The 18,195-nt window shown below is 37.6% G+C and overlaps 1 protein-coding gene across 2 annotated transcripts in view; it reads right to left on the bottom strand.

Annotated features, from left to right (window-relative positions):
• The window catches only part of ADCY8 (adenylate cyclase 8), a 116,180-nt gene that overhangs the window by 16,624 nt on the left and 81,361 nt on the right, over positions 1-18,195 (bottom strand). For both annotated transcript variants that reach the window (XM_077189043.1, XM_054632042.2), the window contains 5 exons: positions 12,884-12,984; positions 8,708-8,909; positions 6,207-6,296; positions 4,692-4,864; positions 1,781-1,862 (listed from right to left, as the gene is read on the bottom strand). In XM_077189043.1, coding sequence (XP_077045158.1) covers positions 1,781-1,862; positions 4,692-4,864; positions 6,207-6,296; positions 8,708-8,909; positions 12,884-12,984 — 648 coding nt within the window. The remainder of the gene's footprint in view (positions 1-1,780; positions 1,863-4,691; positions 4,865-6,206; positions 6,297-8,707; positions 8,910-12,883; positions 12,985-18,195) is intronic.

Consider the following 18,195-nt stretch of genomic DNA (forward strand, 5'->3'; position numbering starts at 1 on the left):
CCCCATTTCACACTTCAGAAGAGTTTTGGTTTTTGTTATTTTTTTTAATGTGGTTTGAATGGAACTTTTATATATATATTTATATATTTATTTAATAACTATAAATAAATCTTTATGTTAACTCTATAATAAAAAATTAAACAATTCAATGAAATCTTCCTGGACTCTGCCTTTGGATGCTGTTAAATTGATAGACTGGCCTTATGAACCATTTGGGAGAACATGCAGAACTTAGCACATCTCAGGGACCATTTCCAAGGGCAGTTCTAGTGCAGCCATCCTGTTTTATGGAACCAGAAAGGTTAATAAAATGGAAAATAACTTGTGCTCTGCTTACAGGCCTCTGGGCTGGAAAACACTCTTAAACACCCCAGATCAGGCTTTTGTAGAAGACAGACATTTGCACTAAGGATGGGGATCCTGAAGAGCATTGCCTGGCTTCAGCCTAATTCTTACAGCACCTAAACTTGTCCAGTGTTGTTTTTCTCACTACCCTGGTTAATTCCCAAGCCTGACATTTTTTATCCTGACATATGTTAATAATAATTGGGAATACTATAAGGCTTATCTGAAATTTGAGTGGTTCAGTTCTTATTTGTTCCATATTACTCCTAAGTGGACTTTATGTCATGATAAAGCCATGTCACAGTTCATTGATTTCCATCCAATTTAAATCTGTGCCTTGTGCAAAATGCATTTCATGCCTTGCTTCCCCTACTCACTCATTCCTCATTCCCACAAAAAGAAGATAAACAGTAGGAAAATGAATTGAATATTTAGGTGTTGGCTTCTTTTTGCTCTCATGTGGAAGGAATGGAGGCTCTGACTTCTGGGACAGCTTAGAAAGTTATTGTAATAAAGTCCCTAAGTCTTATTAATCACAGCATCATTTCTGTCTTTCTACCTCATTCCAGGAGGATTGAGAAATGCTGGAGTTTATCAGCCTAATGGTCTTGAGGGGAAAATCTTTAGGCAAGTCAGCAATGTCTAAAGACAACTGTGCTTGGGGCTTTCTTTAGAGCAGTGTGCCCCTTGCTTTTTGTGATTAGAAACTGTCTCAACTCAGCATGTTTGACATCCAGAGCTTGAGAGCCAGAAACACTGTGGAGAAAACATCCTGCTTATGCTGGTTTTTATTCAACCTATTTGTTATTTTAAATCTAAATTTACCATAGTTCTCTCTCCCTGTGCATCGTGTACTGTAATCCTGAAATACCCAGTTTCTCAATTCATCCTCAAGGATGTCAGTCCTAAAGCTCTGAGGCCCCTAAATCCCATTTAAGATCTAGATCCATGTGAAAGGATTCTTGTAAGTGGTCCATGACACAGATGAGTAAGTACTGGTGCTTAAGCCAAATTTTCCTCATTTCCTTGAGTCTGTTGCTTTTTTTTCAGACAGAATAAGCTATTTCACAGTGGTTTCATTATTTATTGGTTTTTATTCCCTTTATTTTGGGTTTATGCCTACTCAAGTGCACTGAAGCTGTCAGGTGCCTCCAGAACTGCACACATGTCTAAAATAATAGTGTCCTGTTTGTTCCTTCAAATAGAAAATGCAATTTGAGTATTGCTGAATAGAATATTGCACATGTTCTTTAAGAATGCTAGACAGTGTCAGATATGGGCTTTCTTTAATCAGATTCTGTATATGGTTTATTAAATTGCAAAAGGTCATATGCTCAAGAGCGTGAAAAGGCAGGTGGTATTTTAAAAGTAATTGTTGTCACATCTTGTAATTGCAAGGGACAAAGGGAAAGGTTGAAGAAAATGTTTGCATTACCTGTTGGCCATGATAAAATACAGCTAAAAGAAACATTGCCATCAGTAGTAAAGAGGCCTCCTTTGTACCCAGGAAGTCTGTGCTGGAGAAAAACAAACAAACAACAAAGTAAAATACAGTTATTTATTTGCCAGTGCTGTAATTGTTCAGAAGTTTCATTTCATAAGTGGCAATTTTTGTTGTTCATTAAAAAGAAATCCACTGTATTTGAAAATTTAATTTAGCAGTAATTAGTTCAAGAGAACAGGAGTGTAATTGGAGAGCTCCCTGTTTGGAGACACAACTTAAGTAACTAAATTGTAGCCTACAGGAGGTACACAGGAGGTGAGGAGCTTTCACTTTCAAATGTGATATGCAAGCTGTGTGTCAGTCAGTCCCCTCCTGGGAGCCTGTGCCAGCCCCTGTGGGGAGCAGGAGGTGACATCAGGGGGGAAAGGTTGAGATGGAGCTGACAAAGGGAAACTTCCAGGCTGTGAAAGTAAAAGCCCAGTGAATAAAGCTAGAGATAAAGGATGATCTCCAAGGCAGGAGCTGAAATTAAACATATTGTGAGAAGGGTTTGGAGATGACAGGGATATAGCATGGATTAAAAGAGGACCAAAAGTATGGCAAACAGTAGCTAGGACTGATTTTACTGAGCTACAAAGACGAGACCAGAGAAGCCTGTGACAAGGGAGGTAAAGGAAACCCTTGCAGACCACAGGGAAGCAGAGAAGATGGGCAAAGCAGGTATTGGCTATATGAAATCTGCTGTGTGAAATCACTGAGGTGCTGTGTATGGAAAAAAAACAATGTTTAAAATAAAATTAAAGGGGTTAAAAGCAGTAACAGGGGGTTTCAAATACTGAGATAAATTACAGTTATGTGGAAAGATGAACAAAAGCTGAAGAAAGTATCTCTGTATGCCAGGTTTTTTTTTTTTAAAGCATGTTTCCCAGGTAACAGACAAAAGAGGTTGGGGAAATGGTAGAGCCAAACTTATAGTAAAGCAAATGGGAGAAAAAATAAATTTGGAGTTAAATTGAACAGAGATACTTTTCAATTATATTGTTAAAGGGAGATGAGAAAAGGAAATTGTTATGTGGTGATAAAACCCTGAACTTTTGAAAAAAATAATAAATGAGTAAATGAGGACCAGAACTTGAAAGAGATTTTGGGACAATCTTTAGTCTGCCTTGAGATCTAAGAACAAAGCAAAGTCCAGATACTGGATCTGTTTTCCATAGTAATTTCTAAAGAAGTATGGGATGCTATTTGTCAGAGGACTCCTATGACAGAGAAATTAGAGAAAGAAAGAGCAGAACTTGAGACTAAACCAAAAGAAAACTTTCTAGTTAGAGATATAACTGAGCTGTCTTTGTGGTCCTAATGAATTTACTGTGCTGGAAATGTGCTGCTGTGGGATGAGTCATCAACACAGAGCAAGAGCAAGCAGGAAGTAACCTTGTCATCTGCAAATATGCTGGAATTCAAATGTTTCCTATTTTGAAAGTTGCCCAAAATACAACCTCCACTCCAAATGAACACATTCCAAAACGACCCCTTGTCTAAAGGCAAGAGTCTTAAAAGTCTTAGTCATAAACCCACCAGCTATTGCACATTGTGGTGTTGCAGCTATACCCACCACAGCTGCATGAGTTTTTTAAGGAGCTGCAAACCCTTTTATTCAAATGATTTATATAGTTAAAAAGCCAAATAATTTTCAGAGCACACACTCTTGAACTTCATTCTCACTAATATCAGAGCTTAAGTTCCTATCCTTGTTGTGAGAGTGGAGCATCTCAACTGATTTCCCCATGTCTTGGGCTATTGGCTACTCAGGGAATACTCTTGCCTCTTTCTCACTCTTCTGTGATAAAAGTCTCTAGAGAGTTTTATTGACAGGAATAGAGGCTACTCTGAATTCTTCAAGTTTTTCTCACAGGAATCTCACAAAAGAGATTCATTGCCATTCCTGGTTAGTGACAATTATCATGATTTCTACTTCTAGTTACTTAGCCAAAGTATTCCTTACTGCCATTTGTCAGATTTTCTGGGGTCTGTTCTGGCTATATGATATGTCTGTACAATGATAACTAGCATTAGAAAAAGGAATTTCAGCCCAAATCTCTGGTACTTTGGTACTGTAGGGAGCAAGCAAGGAAAGCTGTGCATGCAGAGCCTTGCTATGTGTAAGGATGTGGCTGTTGGGAGAATTAATTGTACTGCAAATCCCTGCTTTTCCCTTACTCTGAGAATCTTCACCTGCACTAACAAGCACAAACAACTGCAATACTACCCTGGTCAAGTATCAAAGGCTGAAGAAATGTTTTTCTGAATGATTTAAATTACTGCTGCTCTAGATTCAGTTGTTGCAACACTAATTGCATCTCTGACTCTTCAAATCATTGTGGTTCTTCTTCAGTTTCCCTTCCTGGGAAAGAAACCTGGGAGGAGGAGAAGGAGGAGGAGAATGTCCTTCAAGAACTCTCCTTCAAAACAGGATCATGCCGATGTTCCTTATATCTTTCACAAGTGCACACTATTTGTTTGGATTTTATTATAAAAAATCAATGATTCAATCCTGTTGTCTGAAACAGGGGGATTTTTCACTTGGTATCCCTGGGGCTTTCAAGAATAGAAATGACCAAGGTATGTGCATTGCAATGCATATTTTTAGTCCTCATTGATAGACTAGAGGAGACATAAAAGACAGGTCCTGATCAATATTTAAATGCCCTGATGAAATGAACATTTTAATAAAAAGTGTTGAGAAAAAAACAGGTTATGAATCATTTTGAATTAGTCATTGCCTGTTGCAACCATCACTCCACATTTAACTTTGGTGCTATCCAATACACTCATACTCTGGCAAGACTTGAACCATCACCTTAAGAAAAAGCAGTTCCTGAAGGGGGCTGTGAACACTTACTCTCCATTGTGGTGAAAGTTGTCATATTGCAGAAAAAGGGAAGCATAAATGGTCTCAGTCAGCAGAGAGTAGATGGCAATCATGATGAGAAGCACTGCCAGCTTCAGGACAGAGTTGAGACGAAGAAAGACTGCACAAGTCACCATTGCCAGCACACCAGTGAAGACAAAATACTGCATAGAAAACAGCACTGGTTAATTCTGGTGATCAGAGATAAGCATCTATGTAAACAATTGAGTAACCAGAAGTATGGGAAGATTATTTTGGATTTCAGTGCTCAGCTAAGTCCTTTTAGGGCCCAGGGCACTTTGAAAATAAGTGTTTTGCTAAAATAGAAGTGAAATTACAAATTCTATATTTTTCATGGTACCTCCATGTCAGCAGAGATCGTTTTCTGTGCCTTTAGAGCATTTTCATTGCATTGTAAGTGAAACAGCATCCTCTATAATTAAAAGAGGAAAGGGAGAGATGCTGCATGCAGTAGTTTGCTACTGAAAAGTCTACTGGGAGAAAACAATTTATATTCCTTTGGAGTCTAAATGTCCACAAGACCCACAAAATACTCAGGATGGGAGAATCATATTTCTGCTTTAATTCTTCCCATGCTGCTGGAGAGAGGATAAAGGCACAGATTTGGACTTTTTTTCTTTTTTTTTTTCTTTTTTTTTTTTCTTTTTAATATTGTAGGTCTAGCTTGGTTACATTACTATCTTAAAATGTGATGCCTGGAAGTTTTATTCATATCTTATTTTCTAATCTTTTCATTGTCTCATTTTTCTCAATGATTAGTCATCTGCCAAATGCAATCCATGCAGCTGATACTGGATAGAGAGAGACAATCATGGCGATGAGCTGTTCAGGCTTAAAATAGCAACATCAACACCCACAGTCCAAAAGTAGTTTAAACTAACTCAAAATCACACAGCTTTAGGAGCGATTGTATTCATTTTTCTGGGTACAGCTTTTCTCTAGTACAGTTTCTCTGTAGGAGAGTCTGCATCCCTGCTGCTTAGAGCTTACTGCTGGCAGTATCATGACACTGCCATATGACTTTCTAAGCAACATACTTCTCTTATCTACACATGACCAACACATTGATTTTGTTGCCTGCTTGCTCATCTTAGAGAGGGTTTCTTTTTTTTTTTTTTCCTCCAAAACCAATCTTAAAATAACCATAGCAGTCTAACTACTCTCTTTGTCATGTAAGAAGTTTTGCTCTCCATTACATTCATGTGAATTAGGTAGTGTGTTTTATTGCACTAGGTTCATTAAATCATTGCTGGGTGTGTTCCCAGCATAAAGGTTCTGTATAATGTTCAAAGGTTAAATTTTATTTGTAATGCCCCATTAGATATTAAGGTTAATTCCTTCTGTAACCAGCCTCTGCTTTTTTCTATCAACAAATGGAAATGTTCCCTCCTTCACAGTCTTGAGCCCCTGACCCCACCACAAGGTAGTGGTTGCCATATGACCTTTTTGGATTCACCTCAGATTCAAAAGTACCCTCAGAAATACCTCAGGACAGGAACAGATGTCTGTAAAAGAGGCAGAGGAGTTGAAGGTCTGGTTCTTCAGGGCTATTGGTTTGTCAAAATCACACCAGAGCTGTGAAGAAATAAAACAAAATCAGGGCTATTGTGCACTGGTGACTAATTGCTTGTGTGGCTGTCTGGATTCAGGGCTGGGACTGGGTGGCCTGCTGCCCTCCATGCCAGATCCCACCTGGCACCAAGGGCTGAATAGATGGACAGTAAGAAGACATGGTGTGGAGATGAAATGGAAAAGGGGGAGCCATCTGTGTGCAGATATTCAGCATCTGAATAGCTTCCCTATGCTCTCTTTCCAGAGTGGTAAGATGAGCTCCTCTGGGACTTCCAGAGGACTCATGTGGGACTCTTCAGAATGACCTCTCAAAGTGCTTAGACTTTACTACAAACTATAGAGAAAATTATTTAATTGGGAGCATAAAATCGGATTGAATGTGTACCCTTTCTGCAAACTGTTTTCATCTGCTATGGATTGTGTTATCCTTTTGGATATGGGACACCCAACCTTCACTTTCATGGTATCACACAGACCTGGCTGTACCAAAACATGATGTGGTCCCAGAACAGCAACTGTGATACTTAGAATGGAAAGGAATAAAAATTCACTCATGAAACTGTGGTTATGATAATGTAATATTGCTTTTTGTTGTTATGACCTGCATTGATTTTAATGGTATTTCCAGCCAAGAGCATTAGATACAAAGAAACCAGCATTGTAAAGCTGGAATACATTATGATTTAAAATAAAGGAAAAAATCATTAATTGCTTCATGCTTTGACACTTAAAGCAGATGGAGTCTCCTGTCATGTATATTTATTCACTTTGGATGATTATAATAGGTCATGTCACCAACCTGGTTTGTACAAGCTATTTAGAGGTCTTTTTAACCAATAGTTAAAGAATTCATTTAATGAGGCCCAATTTCTTATCATTAAATTCCAATTAATTTTGAACTTGGCACTCTTTTGTTTGTTCTTTCAGCCATTCAGCCATCTCTGCAGTGCAGGAATATTACCTGCTTGGCTGTGCATTCTTCCATGACACCAGACAATCAATGGTACTTACTGAAAATTTATGAGGTATAGAACACCTCTCTGTAGGGCAGAATGTCACAAGAACAAGTACAGGTGTTTTTTTAAGGGACTTTCAGGATCAGAAACTTAATTTCATAAAAATAAGAATGTACTTAAGACTCACAAGACTCATTTGCCCCCCTGGTGAAACCAAAGCTTGATGGCTCAGAAAGCATCTGGGTCTTAGACCCCTCCAGTTGGCTGCATTTGAACCCAGTGAACACATAAAGCTGCAAGGCTGAGATGCATTACCTGTTCCTAAATGCATGCAGGTCCCTCCTGAACAAACCATTATTATGAAAGAACTTTGACATATGAAATAATGAGAGTATATTAATATTGTCATTTCCTATAGAGATCAGGACTCAGTGACTCAAGTCATTGTCCAGCTAAATATATGACAATACATATGGCTGTTTCCTGCTTTATAGAGAACCACTGGTGTGAGAGTAAAATGTAATTTTATTTTGACAGTCTTTGGATTAACCAACCCAGAAAATTGCAGAGGACAAATCTTAAAAAATAATGCACAAGAAATTAGGGGAAGTAACAAATTGGGCATAGATACTGTGTTAGAGATCTTTTTTTAAAGATCAAGACCAATTGTACCAAAATCTTTCCTGAAAGGTATTTGTTATACATGATTTAAAAACTTCTAAATTCTAAAACACTGCTTAGTGATTTGTATTGTAATGCACCACTGTCCTTTTCTTCAGGAAGTTTTCAGCCCAATTGAACTTCCTGACATTTACTGTATTTACATTTTTTCAGTAATGATAGAAATGCACTTTTCTTTCTCTGACTTACTCTCCTATCAGTGGTACTTTTAATCTATCTGTGAGATATTTACCACGTTCTTGGCTCAGACCTGTCAGGTTGTCTGACATTATAATCTGCCTAAATTATGCAAAGCTCTCTCCTGTTGCTGAATACATCAGGATAATCAGGGCTCTATTGGAATTTTTAAAATTATTATTCCAGCAATTGTTTTATTTTTCTAAATAATGTAAATAATAGTAGAACTGTAAGATGAGCTGAGAATTTATGAGAGGAAGAATTTAATATCCATAAGCATTTTTTGGATTGACAGTCTCTAAGAAAGTATTTCAGCATGTCAGAAAATTACAAATGGTCCTCAGAGTAGATATGTTGGACAGAAACTTGACAAAAGGTTTTAAAAATAGATGACACTCATAAGGCAGAAATAATTAGATATTTCAGAAATACATAGATCAAGCAATGGATTGAATTTCCTGAAGCTGTAATGCTTTGCCTTTTTTATGTTATCTAAATCACAGACAGCTTATAGACATAGTTAGCAAGTCCTGTAGCAAGCTTAATAATTCATAAATCATCTTTTACTGTATAATATTCCTTGGTTCCCTATAAGCTTACAATATTGATGATGGCTCCAAGAAAATTAATCAGAATGGATGCAAAGATAATGACATTCCTTGCCAAGTAGGTCTCATTAATCCAGCAGCAAGTTTTCCGGAGCATTAAGGGTAAACATTTGTAATCCTCTGCCGTAGTGATCAGCACGAGAGCGGAGTGCAGCATAATCAGGATAGAAAACTGAATGACCATTGGGATCACTCTGGGGGGAAAAAAATTAAAAAAAAAAAGAGAATCCAGCATTAAATCTCAGCACAATCAGTCAATAAATCAAGGGAAAAGCTGGACTACATGTCCATGTAAATCTAGTTAAGGGAGTCAGGAGGGCTGACACCTGTGTGGCTTTGGATCCAATTCATCTCACTGCATAGCAGTCTCTTAGGTTTAAGCAGGTAGAAGCCAACTTGAGATTCACATTAACTCATTCTCCAGTGGCTATACTTTGATGTGGGTTATGGACACTGACAGAGGGTCATGCAAGATTAATTCCTTCAGTTTGCCACTGTACAGCAGGGTTCTGCAACAGCTTTCTTACTTTGCAAAGCCAAGCGCCTGCAATCCGATTTGGAACTGATAGTTTCTAACTATACCCCATATATATATAGACAGTCTATATTTACTGGTGTAGCCTACCAGTTCTGCTAGCCTGATGCAGCTCTGAACAAAACCAAATTCAGCCCTTCAGAAAGATTAGGATCAAGCCTCAAGAGGTGCAGCTCGAGGACACTAAACATTAGTACTTATTTGGGACTGCCATACTCTACTTGTAAGACCCATGTTTTTGAATTAATACTATAATAGGAGCATACTATAATGGAATACTTTAAAGGGACCATCTACACACCTAAGTATGGGATATAAACCCAAAATTGCAGAATAACCTGCTTATGTGCCTGAGAAACTTAGACCTTGTGTTTGTTCACAATAAATTTATAAGCAACAAATTTTTTCCACTGTAGCTGTTCAATTGATGTGCTTGTCTCTTGCCTAAGCCTGCTTGATTTAAAAACAAAACTGAAGGTGGCATAGTGTGACCTCTGAGAAGAACAATCCAGTATCTGTGCTGAGATTTTGATGGGAGCACGCTGATAAGATCAAATACAATAAAATACATTGACAAGGTTAGAGGAATCCAAACAAAAAAACTGTAATAATTTTCTGTCCATGAACTTCTCCCAGAACTAGGACACCAGGCTTGGATCGCCCCTTCATTCAAGAAGAGGTTCAAGACCAATAGATTTTCTTTTCAGGGATTCTCTTACTGCCAAGATCAAGTGAAGTTTAAAAAGAGCTTTTGTCTTCCCTCTTCTGATGTACAAATCAACTGATTTGAGCCAAAAGGAAAACTTATGTAAAACAGAAGATGCAAGTTTTTAAATTAATAACAATTTGAAATATGCTTTTTTTTCCTTCACAAGAATAACCCAGTCAAAAATGGACAGAAATAAGAGTATTTCAGCAGTCTACTCTAGTAAGACCTATTGTCCATGTGAGCACATAAGCAGTTCATTGCAGGAAATTGATGAAACTCCCAGGCCTCTTAGAAGGAGAAGATGAATCACTGCAAAGTTGGCAATGTAATATAATGGTTTCATAAAGGGCAATTATGGTAAAAAATATGACATTAATTTATCTCACTTAGATTAATTTCCCCAACTCCATATTTCAAAGAATGAAAACTATTGTAAAGATTTTTAAATTCACATGCATCTGCCCTGTCAGGGAAAAATGCATGAATGGATCAAATATTTATTCTTAGGGAGACAGATATAAACAGAGAAAATTCTGAAACTTCCATACCTATTAAATTTGAGATATGATTCCCTTCTTTAACACACAGACTAAGGTAAACTCTCTGGGAAACTCCCCAGAGAACCTTAGTAATATATGTTCCATGACAATTTAAATAGCATTTTCACCAAATTTTCAGAAACAAAAAAACTCAACTGAAAAAATATTTATCTACTTAAGCAAATACAAAATTTTATCCTTGTTCAACAGAAATCTGAAGCATTCAATGAAAAACTCTTATATGTGTTTTTAGGAAATGGGTAAGTTACCATGAGGACTGAATTATAGTTTGCTAGTGGTTTCATGGAAACTATTTCCATGGTTTTCCACTCTAGTATTTGATTTCTCTGATATTTACCAGAGGCGTAACAAATGAATATGAAGTTATTTCAAGGATTCTCTGCATCCAAATCCTGTCTAACTTTGTGATAGTTTGTTCAATTGCTCATGCCTTGAACTGCTTTTAGAACTGGAACTTAGGAAATTTGAACTTCCAGATTATTTTCTCATCCAATATGTTTAAGCATATTGAAACCTTCTCACTCAAAACCCCTATCCTGTTATTTTAGGCTTGCTCATCTGTTGACAGGCATGCTTTTTAAAAAAATTGAAACACACTTTTTGAATCAGAGTATCAGAACATTAAAAAAACGAGACCAAAATTTGTCTCCTTAAGCCTTGACAGTGATCTCCAGCTCCTGACAGAACATAGGAAGTGCCAATAAATACCCATGTGTCTCCAAAGCTTTTCTCACAAAAGGGGTAGTGGTAAATACCCTTTCCCTAAATATCTTCCCAGGTTCTAGCAATCAGCCTTCCAGGGCATTCTTGAAGACAAACTCACATTTTTTTAAAAAAACCTCTGCTGATCTTTTCTTGTAGGAATTTATTTAACCTTAATTTTGACCCATTTGTATTTGCAGCCTCTTTAACATTCAGTGACAAAAAGGTCCTCAGGGAAAAACACAAGACTACTGGCAAGATGAGAAACTAGGAGGTGAGACAGCTGCAGGCAATGTGTTTGTGTGACTCCTTCCCCCTCACTCCAATGGCACCAGACACCCTCACAGGAGTTAACTGAGATGAATCTGTGCAGATAGAAAAAAATGTCTTTTTTTTTTTTTAATCTGGTATGGCAGTGATTGATATAGCAGCAGAAATCTTTTTGGAAAACAAGTTCTGTTAATAAGATCCATAAATCTTCTTGTACATACTGAGGAAAAAAATAACAAACAGAAAAAACCATCTACCAGAAGTGAAGAACTTTAAATGTGTACTGGGAGAAGAGCTTTTAAAAAGCAAGCCAACTTACTGGGAGCAATATAGCACATAAGGAACAACAGAAGGTCACATGCTACTCCAGGTACTTTGTCAGCTGAGAATTACAAAACATATGAGACAACACTGTACAGAATGTATTTGCCTGCCTGCACCTAACCCCCACTTTGGTGTTCTCAGACATCAACCTGGTAACTCACATCTTCCAGAAATGATCCAAGAAATCTTGCTGCACTGCTGTAACACAATAAATGTCTTATTTGTTGTACAAATAATGTATTTTCAAAGTTACTCTGCTGTCAGCCATAAATTAAGGTTCATCTGAGTGCTAGAAACTACCCAAGAAATGTTTTATTCTGGGAATACTCTTTTAACACTTGCTCTGTCAAAGACCAAATGGGACCAGGGGGTTGTTACAGTGGCAGTCCTGTCCTGGAAAACTGACCTCAGTCCTTGCATATACTCTTGTGATCTCATTATTAAACTGTAGACAAAAATGCCAAATAATATGTTTGAGTCTGTGAAATGTGGACACCAAGGTCTCATCTATGTCAGATTTTCATCACCTTGATAGGAATATATTGCTTGGTCAGCCCCAGAGGAGAGCAAAGTGAAAACAGATCTACCAGATCACCTCCATGCTTATTAATGGCCTGAGACTTCTTTTCCCAGCTGGCCAAATCACACTGTCAGCAGCAAAGCAAGCAGTGTAATTCTCTTACAAAGCATTTATTAAACAAAACCGAGAGAGTCACTGACACCCAGGGTGTTTAGCAAAGAGGCACAGCTATTGTTCTGGATCATGTTTCACCAGGACACACTGGAGCAAATTTTTGGAACTCAAAATTTCCACTTAACTTGGTGGTAGTTCTACTTGAAAACATAACAATATAGCATCAGCACATGCTGCTGTCTCACTTGAAAACATGTAGCTGTAGATATTGTGGTAAAAAAATAGTATTGCAAAAAAAAGTGACCAAATATTTCCAAACACTTTTGGGGAACGAGCAGATTTTATTGGTTCATTGCACATCAATCCTAAAAATGTTGTTCCACTGTGTCCCTAAGAGTGCCTTCAGATATATAGAGATATATTTCTGTATTTACCTGGAAGAAGGGAGCAAGCTTTGGATAGTGGTGATAAATACAAGAACAATAAATGCACACACCAAGTTTGATTTGAATACTTCATCCCGCATTTGAGAATACTAGAATAAAAAAAGAAAACACACAGAGAAAAGTAAATTAGCTGTTAACACATGAAGTAATTTCATTAAGCCTGATATATATAGGAGACATGGGGAAAATTAGCACAATGCACCAATAAATCAATAAACTTGAATTTTGTTTGAAAATAAAACCCATCGAATAAATTATTAATAATCTGGTAAAATATTCTAACCAAAAGAGCAAAAATCTGTAATTTGCAATACAAAATTGTTCTTCTTTGTTCAAAATTATTTGCTTAAAAAACCCTGAGATAGATACCAGGAGCTTGTGCTGCTGTGTAGAATACTAAACATTGAATAAGTTAATAAAATACTTAATAACCAGAGAAACCATGAATTTTCTCACATGAAAACAAGCACTGGAGTCATCTGTGACTCTGCCTGCATGATGGCACAGAGATGTCTCTATGATGGCCAAGTTGAGGCTGCTCTGCTATTTTTCTATTATGCAGTTAGAACATTCTGGGACTATTTGGGATGCTGGGGTGCTGAAACTCTGTATCCTAACAAAGTCAGAGGCTGTGTGGAAACTTGGCAATGTGGGTGTTCTCCAAATGTAAAAGACTATTTGAGGTCCATTATTATAAAGATTTATTGAAAAAATATTTTTCTCCAGCATATCAAACACCTGAGAATGCTGTTAGGTTCCTTTTTTAATGGAAAGTACCAAGAAATGGAGTGACAGACACATTGATAGACCACAGTGGATCAGTTAAAGTGGAAATATTCACCAAGTCCTTGGCTGTTATTTATCATTGTTAATTCAATTAAACTGCAGCTGTTTACAGCAGATGAAGATTAGTCCATAGGAATATGTTTTGTAATTCTCTATACCCTTTATGGATGCCACCAAAGTTTCTTTGTATTATAAGAAATCCTGCAAAGGCTTGCCCCATTCATTTTTCTTTCTCTGAAAAATAACTTCATTTTGTTTAAATCTTTGCTGTTTTAAAGGGGCTGAAAAAAAGGTTGTAAGAGTCAAAGCAATATCAGATACCAGAATCTCTCTTCAGATATTTGGAAATAGAGAAAACTGTTGTTATTAATGCCTAGAAAGCATTATAACATAAAAAAATAAATTAAGAAATGTGTCAAGAACATATACTGAGAGAGTCCAGCTTTGAACTGGATTTCATAGCTAATTTGCTCTTGAAGGGAGATCCTAGTTTAGACTTAGACTTAAACTTTCCCTACATGGATCTTTGGTTGGGACATCATCTCAGCATAAACATCTGATCAAAACAGTCTCAAGCTTCCAGATGGATAAAAGGTTTCACTTCCCTGCTCCCATTTGTCATGAGTAAGAGAGGAGGTTCATGTTTTGGTGTCCCTCATTTTGACTCCTCCTCTCTTGTGATTCCACCTTGTGTCTGCTGTTGGCAGTATCACTTTGGCATGATTTTTGGCCACAGGTAATTCTACTTCATTTTGCTGCTGGAGCCCCAGAGGCACTGACCCTGATTTCATGTGCAAGGAAACAGAACTGCATCAGTCTGCATAAATAATGGACCAGGGTTTTTTTCAAATAGGGAAAAAGAAAGGTACATGCCTTAAAATATAACATGAAATCCCAACTGTTCCATAGGGAAATTAAGGCAAACTAGATGAATGAAGCACAAACATAGAATGGCCTGCTGTGTTGAGCATTATGTCAAAAGGATGGATGCTGTGTTCTAATCAGTAACAACATTGTGATGAGGAATTGTTGGCATCCCTAGGCAGCACTGACATAAATGATAAATGTAGAAGCTCTGTAACAGTCTACCCCTTAATGACTTGGAGAAGTAATTGAAGGATTCACTAAGCCTCAAGGCCCTTCAAAAATCATGGGGAGGCATGTAGCCAACCAGAGCTGTGTAGAGTGGTAGGAAGAGTTGTGATGTGACCTTGTCTGCAGTGAAAACCTTCCCTGCACACCTCACAGAGCCACCTGGTGTGACTTGGTCATGGCCCAGTGAAGGCTCCCATGGGGCTGGGGCCATTTACCTGCACTGCTGGGAGGGAACTGGTTATCCAAGCCTGCTGGCTGAAACTAAGAAAGGCCAGGATTCTCCTGTTGAGAATGCTGCATATTCCTCGCCTCTCTCCTCCAAAGCCTCTTTGAAAGGGGAGCACCAGTAATATGGCAGGCTTCACATGTTCCCCTAAAGAAAATGTTTGTGCACTGGGGAGGAAGGTGTTTGGTTTTATCCTCACTGCTGCTCTTTGACTCAGACAGGACCTTATAGATGAAAAGGGAGACCAGGTTTGTTCTTCATCAGAGAAGCTGGAAAAGTTTCAGGAGAAAAGTTTCAAATACAGGAGAGGAATGGAAGAATATGTTTCAAGAAGTCTAAGACAGGAGAGAAAATGAACTTCTGAGAAGACCAAAGAGTAGACAGAGATCCAGTTGCTGACCAACAATAGAAAAGTTGCTGACAGGCACAGAGTTTGCCCAGTGTCTCTTGCAGACCTCCTTGCAAGTGGAAGTTTCTGAGTTGAAGGAAGGAGGTGATGCTTGTGGTTGCTGAGATATAGCAAGGAGGAGGAGCAAAATAGTTTTTCTACTCATGTAATTTCTATTTATCTTACCAGTCAGAAATTGTGAAGCAGAGAAATTCAGATATTTATGTCTAATATTTGAACTAAGAAAATGTGTACTTTGAAATTCAAAGCTCTTTTGATATTTCCAGCGTGCTCACCTCACAGAAAATACGTAAATGTTTCATGTCTAAGACCAGGCTGTTTTCTAATCCTAGCACAAATATGCAGGAAGACTTTGAATATCTTTATACAAACATTTACATTGGAAACTTTCTTTAATAAATCCCTACCAGCATGTAAAATTCCCTGTCCTGTGCCTCTGCTTTACCCTGTATGAAAGTACATGGTATGGATATTTTAAAATTGCTGATATTTAGGGAAATCATCATGATGATATCTTTTAATTATTGGAATAATCTGAAGTAGGATCAGATTTTCCTATGAGCTATTATATAATTGGAAATTTTAGCATCTTTTCATGCCACCATCAAAAGTACCTTCCTTTAATGATCTGCCTACATGCTATTTGTGAAAAAAACCTCTAGCAAAATTGAGGCCACATTGTCTCTAAATGACATATCAAGCATTAATGAGTGAAATACAGGTTAGTAATGATGAGTCAATTTCAGTAAAGAATCTATAAAATATACCAGGTGGGGTCCTGCACAAATCCTATGAAAAATGAAGTATTGCAGAATTCATATAGAAAATAATGCCTGAGAGAGGTAACTCATTCTCTAATGTAACTGCTACTGCCTGCTGTGGAATAGACACTTATCCTGTTACCACAGAAGGACAAAGAGAGAGGAGTGGCAAGATGTTCCAGTGGCTTAAACTGCAATGACATAGCAGCTATCTAAACCAGTGAAAACCAGGATCTGTGCTAGCTCCATGGTAGTTTTGTGCATGTTGATTCCAGAATTATTCTGGGTTTTTTTTCCTAACCTTTTGAAATCTTAAAGGGAGAAATCTGTACATTTCATGGCTAGTGTAAACCTGATATCTGGAATTGTTTTATAGTGAAAAAAATTCAAACCAACCCAGACTGTTTAAACAGAGGTCCAGTATAGCATTTCAGATCCACTCATGTCACCCCACGATCCCACATCAGGGTAGTCCTTTTACTAATGCTGGAGGAAGAAATGTAGTTTATTGTTCATGTGGTTACTCACTTTTCTGTCATTTGAGGTACAGAACATGAACACAATTCTCACTGAATGAGGTAAAGGTAACACTTGGCCAGGATCTCAGCTATTTAAACCTGAATTTGCTGTTTCCTAAATGGACTGGAAGAAGGGAGAAAGTGGTAGTAACAAGATGGGATGGAGGAAATAGCTGCTTTCTGCAGGAAAATAGTTCAAATATTACTTTTTCCATGGCTTCCTGAAACCCATGGTTAAAGACTAAGGTTACAAGGACAAACCTGTAATTACTGTACAGGCAGGCAGGAGAAAAGGGACATTTCCCATGCTGTCCCATAAGACAATTGCTCCTGTCCACAGCAAGGAGGACACTATGATTCTTCTTCCCTTACTCCACATCATTTCTTTGTATCCTAGTACATTCCCCATCACTATCTGAGCACCCTGAGCCCTGAGCAGATGCAAGGAGGAGCTGACCAGAGGCTGCCCAGCTGATGGTGGTGGATGTGCCAGAACAAATAAAGCAGTGGTGATATTTTTTTAAAACTTTACTCCTTCCTAATATGAGAAACCAGAATAATTTATGGAACAGAGAGTTGACTCAGTCACCTTTGCTGAATGGATTTTTTATTTCTATTGCTTGTGCTACTAGTTGGGACTAACACCTAAGGAAATATTGAATTAAAGCATAATTCTCCAAACACTGCAGCCCAATTCTCCATTGGAAATATCTTATTGGGAAGAAAATGTACCAAATCTGCTAAAAATTTTAACTTTTAAATAGACTTTTTTCATTCAGATGCAATTAAAAACTGTTTTAATATTTTAAATCTGACCTATGTAATGTGATGGATTAGGGCATGGATCTTTTTTGTTTCTTAAATTTCATTTAAATTGAATTCTACACTACCCTTAGAGTTTTTCTTTGTGGCTGATAATTGTGAAATATAAAATAATAAGTGAGTTTATTTTCTGGATGTGGGATCTGATTCTGGGCTGTGCCCTTTTACACCAGCTCATGTTCAGTCCTTGTGTGATAAAATATCACAGTAAGGCGAGGTGAGCCCCTGACAAGTTTGCCCATCCATCAAGTTGTTTGTGATCAGGCTATTTCCTCTTTTAACCAAAAAATTTCAGATTCTTTCACCATATTTTTTTATCCTGTGTGTTTAAAAGATTAAAGATCATTCATGACTTCTGGGACTTGGTGTAGAAATTAATTTGATACCAGAGATCTTGAATTCCGCTTGCTCTGGGTTTGTGTCAGCTTTGCACGATGACTGCACTGAAAGAAGCATCTTCATATCTCCCTTTTCAGAAGATAATTATTTGTGGAAAATTTGATTTTGGGGGTTCTACCTTGTGTCTCAGTGTAAATATCTTCATGAGGAAATGCAATCTTGTATTTCTGTTTTAGCAAACATTTGTTGTTTCTTCTACAAGATTACTAGTGCAATAAGGGCTTAGGTATTCAAGCAGAATTTTTCTTTTCCAGTTGTGATAAAGCTCTCACTAATCAGCCTTC

The sequence above is a fragment of the Agelaius phoeniceus genome, chromosome 1 (assembly GCF_051311805.1).
Source record: "Agelaius phoeniceus isolate bAgePho1 chromosome 1, bAgePho1.hap1, whole genome shotgun sequence".
Taxonomy (NCBI): Eukaryota; Metazoa; Chordata; class Aves; order Passeriformes; family Icteridae; genus Agelaius; species Agelaius phoeniceus.